This window comes from Platichthys flesus, chromosome 3, assembly GCF_949316205.1.
Source record: "Platichthys flesus chromosome 3, fPlaFle2.1, whole genome shotgun sequence".
In the NCBI taxonomy this organism is placed as follows: domain Eukaryota; kingdom Metazoa; phylum Chordata; class Actinopteri; order Pleuronectiformes; family Pleuronectidae; genus Platichthys; species Platichthys flesus.
Window position 1 is genome coordinate 27,370,029 of NC_084947.1, and position 12,030 is coordinate 27,382,058.

A 12,030-nucleotide genomic window follows, 5' to 3' on the forward strand; every position below is an offset into this window, starting at 1 on the left:
TCGGTATGTGTGTGTGTCTGTGTCAAAGTGTCTCTCTGTGTGTGTGTGTGTCTATGTGTGTGCATGTGAAATACAGTTAGTGTTATTTAATGATTCATCATTTTAACAAACTCCCATATTTCAAAGATAACAACAGCAGCCGCTTATCACAATTTAGAAAACACATTTATTCATCTATGTGTATCTGTGTGTGTGTACCTGTCTGTGTCTATCAATGTGTCTCTGTGTCTGTGTGGGTGTGTGTGAGAGAGCAAGAGAGAGAGAAAAAGAAGGGGGCGTGGCGATGACGCAGTCACGTCACAACCAAGATGGCGGCCAATCATGATTCGTGGAATCAAGGCCTAAAAACTCTCAAAATGGCGGGTTGACTACAAAACAAGATGGCGGAGCCGTTCTGAATTTAGAGCCAGAATGGGAGGAGAGGGAGAGAGGAGGCGTGGCAATAATAGACTCAAAATGGTGGTTTAACTTGCGTTCTTCAAAATGGAGTCTATGTTAATGACACCATGTGGCCGGAGCTCACACTGGTGGTCGTCACATGAATTACACAAAGGGATTTTCAGACAAAGGGAATTCTTTGTCTCTACTTTGGCGTTCGGCCGCATGGCTTCCAGATGTGTCCAGCCTCTCTGAATATAGATTTAACTATGTTACCTGAACTGTATTCTAAATACAGATCGGATGTGTGTATAAACAGGTTTAGGAGAAAAGAGAGAGAGAGAGGGAGAGATAGAGAGAGATCAGGAAACATCGTCAGAGACAACTACTAGCAAAGCAGGCAGTCCAGTTACGTGAGATTTATCTTTTAACAGATGTAAATCTCCGCACAATATCTCTGACGGTAACACGCAAAAAGGAAGCGCCGGCTCTGTACCGCGCGCTTATCAAAAACACAGTAAACAAAGGAACAGGATGTGACGTCTCGGCCCGCCGTGTAGCACGGCTAAAAATAGATCAGCGATCTACCAACAAACATACAATCAAACAAATGACACGCTAAGTATTTAAACTAGTCTCTGCCCAGACAATAAAGCCTCTTACTGTGACCTCCGCGGTGTTGCTTGCGCGTGGGGCGCGGATTTTCCGGAAGTCCAGTGAATCTGTCGTTAAACCTCAGGATGCGTGCGAACGGGCGGATTCCTGGAAAACAAGTCAGTGTCCTGGCCTCTTAAGCGGTGCTCCGGTGGGTCTCGTGGTTGCAACGGAGGTCAGCGCTGGGCCGAATAGAGCGAATTCTCTTGCTCTTGGAACGGAATTCGGCTTCGTCTCTTCTGCAGGGATGAGCAGCGGTAACGCCGCTGTGGATTTGGAAAGAAAGTCTCTGAGCTCGGCCAGCGAGCAAGTTCCTGTACACGGCCTTTTCAAGTTAAAACAAAAATAGTCTCTATCAAAGTAAGATCAAACTTAAGATTAAAGAAAATGAAAGAAATGAAAGAAAATAACTCTGGTTGCCCCCTTTAGCAACTAAATCATCTGGAAAGACCCGGAGGGGTCTGTTGACGTCTTCAGAGCAGGGAAAATGGCAGCGATTATTGATGTCTCAGTGGTTTTATTCTACCTGAGAGGTTCTTGCTTCCTCCGGAAGTGGTCACAGGGTTGAGTTGGCTCTTCAGGACAACCACCAGGGGGAGATTCTCAGGCCTGCTGGAGAATGTTTTCCCTCCAAAAGTTTTAATCCTTGTCCTCACCATTGGCTCCAGCCTGTCTGAGGAAGTTGTGAATTAAGACTGTAAACTGGCCAAACTGGTTTCAGCTTGGCCTAGCAGGGCCCAAGTATTTACAACCCACTGGGGAGTCTACCCCAACAGCTCTAATACTGCCTCTTTATTTTTATTTTTGAGAGCTGAAGTCATTCATGTGCTTGCGATGAACCAAATCAGTCATGAGGCTGATAAAGGGTATTTAACCTGAACTTTCAACTTAATTCTGTGCTGCCTGAAATTATCAAAATACTAAAATTTAGACCTTTTGAATTAATACTTTTGCCATTTTGGCATCTATACACCAACTGGTTGCTGATAAAGGGTATTACACCTGGGGAAAACTAAAGATATTAAAGCTCAGATTACAACTGGTTTGACATCATTGGATTTGCTTGTTTAATTGTATTTATTTAATATTTTATTAAGTTTGTTTGTTTTATTTTTGTCTTTGTTATTGTTTTTAATGTTAATTTTAATTTAATTTAATTTAATTTAATTTAATTTAATTTTAGTTTTAATTTGGATTTGGATTTAGATTTTGAATTAGAATTTTGAGTCTGATTCTGATTTTAAATCTTTACAGACAGAGATACACACCCCTGACATACCACCACGACCAACACCGACCAACCAAAATACACACACATTCATCGACATGTCACAGCGCTACCAAAACATTGAGTGGCTGAAGTAGAGGATCTGGTTTATTCTGAGTCTGCCCCTTCTGCTTGGAATACTGATAAGTGTGCTGTTCTGGAGGTATTAGTATTAACAGGCTAAAGAAAAATAAATAATAACCTGTCAAAAACAGTGTGTTTTATCCCGAAAGATGGCCGCCGCCCCTGTCCAGACCCCCACCAACCTGCTGCAGCTTCTCTGTCAGCTGGAAGACGCAGCCTACTAGGACGAACGTTAAATCCAGAATCTAGGAGAGATAAGTACACAGTAAAATTACAAGAGTAAAATTTACTCAAATTGAAGAAATTTTTACTCTATTTTGGATAACATTTGGTCCCTCTCTAAAAAGAGTTAAGTTAACTCTTTCGATAGAGTTGTTTAATCGGAGTAATTTCTCTTCAATTTAGAGTGAAAATTCTACTCTTTAATAGTATAATTCACTCTATATAGAGACAATTTCAATTGACTCTCACTCTATTTTTACTCCTACTAGAGGAACTACAAATCTGCTCCACAGAAATTTACTCCCTTAAAAAGAGTTAACATTCCTCAATTTTGAGTAATTGTTTCTCCGTAAGGAGTCCATTTTAGAAATTGCACAATTCAATATTAAGCTCGTACAATCGTTAAAAATGACAAAAGATCAATTATTCCACATGTCCTTTTATTTGGCACCAAATATTTGCTCTCAATCGAAAATTCTCATTCCATTTGTGCACATGCACACTGTTGACATTAGAGCTGCAACGATTAATCGACAAATCGGTTATTAAAATAATCGCCAACTATTTTGATAATCGATTAATCGTTTCGAGTAATTTTTTAATAACAAATGTCCAAATTCTCTGATTTCAGCTTCTCAAATATGAATATTTTCTGGTCTCTTTAATCCTATTATGACAGTCAACTGAAATATCTGTGTCTTTTGGACATAACAATACATTTGAGGACGTCAACATGGGCTTTGGAAAATGTATCAACATTTTCTGACATTTTACGGACCAAAACACTAATCGATTAGTAATCGATGAATCGAGAAAATAATCGACAGATTAATCGATTATCAAGATAATCGTTAGTTGCAGCCCTAGTTGACATCATTCTAAACAAAAAGCATTACATGAAAAAATAAGGGATTATAAACAAATCTGAATCAAGACCACATGACATTAGAATATCAAAAGACTTGTGGTGCAAAAGGTCTTTAAATTCCAAAACAATGGGTGCTTCTGCGGTGTGCATAACCTTGAAAGCATGGACATGTTCCTCTAAATAAAGAGTTTTCATAGCAGTCGTTACAAAAAGAACACACTCATCTCTTACAACAATATTCTGGATTACATGAAACACAGGCATCTCATTCTCCACTCTTATGCAAACAGCCAGCCCAGGCCGATACAAATTCCCAAAACTCTTTATCCATTTTACATTGTAGATCTTTGTCCAAACGGGAACATTGAGCTTAACAGCGATCTCTGTGTAGGATTCTAGTCTATTCAAGGGGACCATTTTGCCAGGGCCTAATTTCAATTCATTTGGATTAAATGTTTGCCACAAATATGCCACATGACATTGGTGTTTTTTGGCCAATGTTTTTGTAATGTTTTTAAAACTTTTTATTTGTCTTTTGAAGTAATTGTGTTTTCCTTCGTAGCGCATGCACCAGCTATGTATCAAAGGGCCAAGTTTCTGCATCGACGTTGGGTAGTGGATTAAGAAATGATGTTTGGGCAGTAATTTCTTGTGGGGATATAAATACTTGAATAGACTGTGGTGTTCAGAAATCAGATGCTTCAAATATATAGTTATGCCACTCGATATGGCTGGAGACAAAACTATGCTGACTATTTGAAGCAGTAAAATGAATAGATACCAGTTTTGGTCACTTGAACAAACAAGATCCCCGAATATGATCGGGAGGTGGCGCAGCAAACACCAGCTTTGTGTCGCATTAAGGCTTAAGTCATTAGAACCCTCAACTAAATTAACACCTGGAGGTTTGTTGCACTGTTCCAAGCGACCATAATTGAAACTCTGAATTCGTCTGTGTATTTCTGCCGGTGTTGTGTAATTGTTACCCAAGTGTTGCAGAAGGAGCTTCATCTCAAATTGGGCAACCCCTTCAAATATGTCGTGCATGATATCAACAGAAAAATTTGTCGCAGTATGAAAATATTGCAAGGAATTTAAAAGGCACGACTTTTTCACGCCCATAACATAAGGAAGATGAGGGTTACTCTTGATAACTTCACAATGTTCTGCGTGAAGTTCTTTGGTTCGAAGTGAGATCTTACTGCTATCTTCACTGAACTCCGTTTGAAAATCTTCCTTCTCCAGTAGGCAAAAACGACAACAATAACGAGCACTGAACGATTCTACAAAACCAAATAAAGAATGGATACCAAGGTTGTCTCCTGTAACTTGAATGATGGTTCCGTAAACAGCATGATCAAAATGGGGAATCTGAACTCCTTCAGTTTCAAGACGAGATATATCCTTGACCAGTGGCTCAAGGATCTTATCAAATCCATAAGTTTTGATGTCTTGTGCGTGAAATAACGAAACCAAATGGATGCCAAGTAAATTTGAGTTATATTTTGGAGAAATATTTCTCAACGTAAAATAGATGGCTCCTAACTTGTGTATTCCACGCTTGGACCCAAGGGGGTTTGAACACTCAAACTCATCAAAAAAGAGCTGGATCTGAAACGCATGCTTTTGCTTCAAGAAAAGGGGATGACTTTTAAAGAATTCTCCATCCTGTATATCGTAGAGAAACGTTTCTTTCTTTTCCCAATCTCTACTTAAAAAGTCATTGATATTAGGATGCTTACAAATGAACCGCAACGTCTCAAGAATGGGAATATATGTAAACTTATCTCGGACAACAACTTGAGAAAATGACCCAGTTGTCGTATTACGTCTGGTAGCAAACCTTGTCCCAAGGACATATTCGACTGGATCAATTTTCCCCCATTGCTCAGAAAAGTACTGCATTCTCTTGCTTTCAGAGTTAAATGCCAAGAATGGATTTTCAATTTTTTGGAATGACTGATCAATTTGAGATTCCACAACACTTTTCATTGGTTCCTGTAAAGATAAACCGTTTTTCACTGACACTAGAGTTTCCTTTTGTATGTCATCAATAACCTCACCAACAGAGTTGACAACATTATTAATGGTGGTCTCTGCTACCCCAGCAACTTTCAGTTCTGCAACAATTGTCGCACAACTTTTCACTATATTTTTTTGAAGGAGTTCAGATTCACAAGCTACATTTTCATGAGGTAAAAGGTCTACATCTCCAACGGAAACGGCACTGGCTGAAGATGAACTTTCATTAACACTTGAACTGTCACGCAAAGAACACCTAGTGAGATGCTTTCGTAATCCAGAAAAACTATTATATACATGTGCACAACCCCTTTGAGCACATTTTAACCTGAGAGTTTTTCCGGGACAAAGACCATGAAACAACTTAAAGTGCTTAATCAAGGCATTGACATTGGCATGACATCTTGCACAAATGAAGCAGATCATAGGAGTTTACTTCAGCATCCTGGCCCTCAACTCTGCAACTCTAGGATTTACCTTGGTGTTTTCCACATCTATGTCATAGACAGTGGTTTGCAGAAAGGTGTACACATTGGTCAATTCCTGACAGTATCTTGTGCCAAAGACGAAATGTGCTTTGAAAAGTTCATCAACACAAGCCAGTGCAGTTGAGGTCTTACAGGGTAGAGCATGTTTGTCGATCACGATGTAGTAATACTCGATCATGCTCTTCTTGGCACCAACAGCAAGTAGGTATGGCTGGAGACTCCCAGGGATGTTGTCTAGGTGTCCTTGGATGCTGGTCCCAATCTGTGGTTGAATAAGGAGGCATGGTCATTTATTAGGTTTTGGATTCTTACAAAGTTACAATAAGAGTAAAAAGAAGAGGGCACACTAAGCACTTATTAGCGCATACGCTTTAAAACACTCTGAAGACAACGTCGAAACACTTAAATGCAAATAAGGTCAGTGTTATGCAACGTGTGTGGCCACCTTTTGTTAGTTATTTAAGCGTTACCCAATGGCCCAGCACTATTAGCATAATACAAGAGGAAGTATTTTCCAGCCCTTTGTGTTCCACACAAAGCTCACCTTGATGAATTTTACAAGACTATCGCATGCTTGTCTGGCTGAGATTTTCCCTGGTCTTTTTCGGCCTTGGCTTGAAGGTGGCAGAAGGTGAACCAGCAACAGCATTGATGACATGTCACTGTCCCAGCCTGGGGAAAATATAACAAAAACAGAACAGTTAAGCATTTCATATTGATTCAGATTTAAAGACAGAGCTGCAGACGGATTATCCATAACCAATAAAGCCTGCAAAAGGATCGATGACATGAGTTTTGAGTAGGAAACTATAAAAACAACTTTGTGCAGTTCAATTACTGTATTCCCAATGATTTCACATGTGAATGACAGGAGCCACTTCCGTTTCTCAAGGCAACAGGTTGATATGTACATATAACTCCAGTAACTTTGTGAGTGGCAAAATGTGCCTTAATGCACAATAAAATGGTTATCCCCATTCCATCTAGAATAGTCGAAGGAGAAAACATTACCATCATCTACTTCAGTGGCTTCAGCATTTTGGATGAGGTCTTGTACATCTCCAGTCAGTGTAAGTCCACGACACTGAGTAACAACCTTTGCTTGAAAGTTGGTGGTCCACTTCTCCAACATCTTTGCAGAGGTTGCGTCACCAAAAAGACTCCTGAAATCTTGATCAATCTACAAGACATGGCAAAGACATTTAGTGTAAGTCCCACAGTAGATGATCAAAGTAGCTACAGAGATCATTTCTGAAGTCTGATCAGGTTCGGCAGATAGCAAAACATGTAAAAGTAAAGAAAGATAAATTTACATTCTGTCTGACAAAACAAACAATAACAAATTACACAAAACGTTACTTTGTAGTTCTTGTTTTTTTAAAAACAGTATTACTCACCAAACCTGGAATGTCCAAGAAACGAGGAAAAACAGATAGGATGTCGGCTGAGTTCTCAGGATCGTGCAGCAACTTCTGACGATAGGCCAGGGTTAGCCTCATTTTCTCCTTCACTACAACTTCATCTGTAGAATGCTTCATCAGGGCAATTGCTTCTTGACACTGCTGTTCGTCCCACTGGATGTCTTCTTTCAATGGGTCCCTGTGTGAAGTTGGCCCACCTAAAGGTTTGGGACAACATGCCAGTTTAATACTCAAAAGAAAACCTAGACCAAATAAACGAGTGGTCAAGTTCCAAATTAATCACTGACCTGTTTGAAGTTGTCGTGGCCGTTTCATTCGCCCCTCGGACACCTCTTTCTGCAGAGTTTTGATTCTCCAAGCCAAATACCCACTTCCATCTTCAGCATTATAAAAATGTTCCTTTGAAAATAAGGGGAAACACATGTAAATACAAATATACATTTTCACCCATAAATACATGACTGATTTGAAACCATTTCACCAGAAAAGCAGGAGTAACTTACATAGCCAAGCTTGCTCCGGGGGTCAGCCAAGTAAGGAAAAAGGCAGATGATTCCTTTGGCGTATTCCTCCTTCAATCTCCTAGGGGGGCTTGTGCTATACACACAAATCAAATTACCATCCTGTCCAAAATACAACTAAGATTCATTTAATATCAGTCTTGTGAGTTTCTGAAAAAAAACTTACCCATGCTCATTTGTCAGATGTGCAACTAGTATCTTCACTAGGTCACGTCTTCTGACATCTGACAATGTTTTTGTGCGAGCATACTCATGTGTGATCTTATCACCTCCAGGGCTACTCTTGAGGATGTCCTCAATCATCTTGGGAGAGGTAATGACAATTGACAGTACACAGAGAACACACAGAGTACACAGATTAACAAGAGCATATATATGGTTGCAACAAAGTTACAAAAAAGACATAAACAATCTATTGATCTTACTCGACCCAGACGGCGATCCTCTTCATGTTTTTTTTCTGAGGGATTTCTGATCACGATTGCTGTGTCATCAGATCCTGATGAAGGCTCACCATCGCCAAGTGTACCAGAACTGAAGGAAGCCTCACCATCCCCAATCGTGCTAGAACTGAAGGAATCTACAAAATAATGTTTCATGGGACACAAAATGTTTACAGCATGAGCTGCACAACTCAGACAAGGTTAAATGTGCACGGTATGTAATTGCGGAGATGTTTAAAAGACTTATATATAGAAGTTAAAAAGTAAAGTTATTTTACCATCAGCACTTGCTGTTGGGATCCCAATTTCTAAGACCCCAATATCCTGTTGTTTTAGAATGTATTCGAATGCCTCATCATCGATTTCGGTCCTGGTTTCATCATAGACTTTAATATCCAGGGTGGGTAGATCAAACTTCTTGGCAACTTTAAAAGACATTTAAGTCATATTAACACTGACCATACTATAGCCTACATAAGTAGTGGCAACACACAAAAACATGCATTGGTAACAATATTTTATAATAAAGGCTGCATATGCAATGTTTTCTCTTACCACTTTCCAAAAAGACTTCGAATTTAAAAGGTGATGTTAGGAAGAAGTACTTCTTTCTGTCCTTATATTTCACCCTAACAGTTGCCTCCATCCTAAAGGAACAGGAAAAAATAGTGGTTACTTAGTTGTTTGATTACTTGTCTTGAACTAATTAATATGAAAAACATATCAACAGTAAAAGAGATTGGAGAAACTGTTGTCAGAAGAACGCAGGGGTGTGCACGTTTACAAAAATGTCTAACCGTGTCATGTACACGGTTAATCGTGACGTCATTGTCTTCGTGCGCCCGCCACGCGCGCGCACACACACACATACGCGTTCTATCGCCTGTAAACACACAGTTGATATGAACCACGATTGTTTGTATATACTATCTATGGTTTACACATCTCTTATAATAGGGCCATGGCACACACACACATATACACACACACGTTCGCCCGTCATGTGTTTGCCTTCATTATAGCTCTTCAATAATTCCCTGATTAATTAAGCCCATCGCACATTTCTACATGTCCACGTTTATGCAGGTTGAACAGGTGTTTTAAAGTTCGGGCTACTTACGAGCGTAGTTCATATCAACCGGGTAACTTTAATCTTTAGGTTATCTTTCTTTCATCACTCTTCCGTGAATCGAGCCCCAGCACGGCGCCTCCCTGTGTCAACAGTCAACCAATGTTCCGTCCGTGTGGCGCACAACCTCTGTTTACTCTTTCCAGAGTTAAGGCCATGTGGTGCTAAATCATGCTAATCATGCTAACGAACCATTGATACACTACTATGGTAAACAAAATTCTCCGCAGTTGACAAATGTGTGCATTAACCAACAAAAGACAGTGTACTTATCAATTTTCCTAAGAACAAAAACGTAAATTGGTCAAATGACTGGCAAGCTAATGTGATACCTTAGCAGCATCTACTGTAGCAGCTGCATATAGCAATGCCTAGCGTAATTTATATAATATGTTTTAATCGCGCGGCTTCGTTGAGCTTGAATTTGGGATACTACAGATTTTAACTCATCCTCCCTCTGATTTAATTACCCGTGAACTTCCACTTTTAAAAAAGTTGCGACGCAACACAGCACGTCTTGCGACTGCCATGGTAATTAAGCCACACATTTGAAAATAACACAAACCAAACATTACATGCATCCTGTACGATGAGAACAAACAAAACTTATGCGGTAAAAAAGACAGTTGATGTATTACTTACTTTGTTATTTTCCTAGCAGACTTTTCTCCAGACCGGTTGCAGGTGAAATGACCATCGGTGTAAGGTGTAATGGTGGACAAAACGAAACTTAACTGCGTTGCCCTCTGGGAGGAGTCAAAATTATGACTCCGTTATTCTGATCTAACTCTGCGTGTCTCTCAACTCTTTTTTCGTTCTTTCACCTCATATCAGAGCAAAAAATACTATTTTTGAGTAAAATAATTTGAACTCCGGAATTTTTACTCTTGTAATTTTACTGTGTATCGACCTTCAGTCACGTGCTGATATTGCCCTTGAACAGTTGCACCAGTGCAGAGCTTCTTTCGCAGCGAACGAGGAGAGTAGAGACCAACTGAGACAGGATGTGATGAACGGCAAACGCCAGCCCAACCAAACTCAGGACGCAGCAGAAAACCACAGGAAAGAGAGTATGGAGCTGCAACGCAACCTCAGTGAGGTCAGCAAAGAGCGGGACACTCTCAGCCAATCAAACATCCAACTGAGAGAAAGTCTGCGAAGTGCAGACACCGAAAGAATCAGTATAAAGCGACAGTGTGAGGAGGAGGTGGCTGAGCTAAGCAACAACCTCAGAGAAGTGGAAAAATCACGACTGGAAGTTTGGAGAGAACTCCAAGAGCTGCAGACTCGTCGGTTGGGGGAGGAGCCCCTTAATCAGATGGCTGCCGTGTCAGAATTACATTTGGAAATAGCAGAGGCAGTAGCGCAGGCTATGAAAATCGAAAGAGACAATCAACCCATGGCTCCATACGTTCAACCCCCTCCATTCAGACCAAGAGGGGGGTACGGCCGTGGTCAGTATGGAGATCAAGCCATAGGTTACAACGATAATCGATGCCATCGGTGCGGCCAATCTGACCATTGGACCCGAGATTGCCCTAATATGGGACAAAGACGATCATCACCTAACCCAAACCCTAACCCCTACAGAGGGCAAGGCCCCCATCGCGGAGGACCTCCAGGACGAGGCCGGGGAAGAGGCATGCCCCCCACACCCACACCAGATGCCATCTGCCGCCGGGGAACACGGCAACGGCTATGACCAATGAAGTTGCCCATTGTCCACAGAAGGTCACGTTATACCCCCCAATTAGACCCCATAGTGACCTTTTAAAACTAATGGAGAGTCCATCCCCTTATCATGTATAAATACAGCCCAATACCCACTTTTAAACAAAACCCTCCCCGCCATGGAATTAGGAAAAAACAGTCACCTGGATTATAGGTGACATTAAAGCCACATTTTTATATGTCACCCCCTACAAAGTCAACTTGGACCACAGCATCACTGCAGTTCTGAACTTTAAGGAAATTACTTTTTTCACCAGCCCCGACAAATCAAAAGCTCTCATGTGCTCAAACACCCTGACATCACCTGAAGGATCCAAACCCATCAACATGGCCAATGGAATGATATCGGACACGCCCCACATAACTCTGAGGCCCTCTCCCAAGAAGAGATCAAACTCAGAGAAGATCTCCAATCCAAAAATAGCCCAGATATTTCTCAAACAGGCCCCTGGACCCACACACATCAGTAGGAAACAGACTCAGAAGAACATAGCAATACTCTGGTGGCATCAACACATGACAGCTCTGGTAGAGAACTTAGTACACAAATACAATACATGCAATTCACACAACACTTAAAAGACCATACAAATGCCTATGGGCCGTTTCCCTGTTTCTGATGCGCCATTCAAAGCGCTGACCACCAAGTACAGGGCAATTTAGAATAGATGTTTGATTCACCCTCAATGTTACTATTGTAAGACTCTTGTAAGCCTGAAAATAAATATGTTTCACCACTTAAAGAGGAATAAATCTGAATCCAATTCAAGGACCATAGGTCTAAAACACTTTAACTCATAGT

At 40.7% G+C, this 12,030-nt stretch overlaps 1 protein-coding gene across 1 annotated transcript; it reads right to left on the minus strand.

The window, feature by feature from the left end:
* Positions 1 to 5,528: 5,528 nt before the first annotated feature.
* On the minus strand, positions 5,529 to 10,332 carry LOC133950845 (uncharacterized). Its single transcript, XM_062384988.1, has 11 exons — positions 10,140 to 10,332; positions 8,924 to 9,015; positions 8,647 to 8,793; positions 8,351 to 8,505; positions 8,092 to 8,228; positions 7,908 to 8,001; positions 7,692 to 7,803; positions 7,381 to 7,601; positions 6,995 to 7,163; positions 6,528 to 6,655; positions 5,529 to 6,245 (listed from the first exon to the last, which is right to left on the minus strand). Exons 2-11 carry the CDS (start codon positions 9,012 to 9,014, stop codon positions 5,928 to 5,930), a joined length of 1,572 nt encoding a protein of 523 aa, XP_062240972.1. The 5' UTR covers position 9,015; positions 10,140 to 10,332; the 3' UTR covers positions 5,529 to 5,927.
* Between the last annotated feature and the right edge of the window lie 1,698 nt (positions 10,333 to 12,030).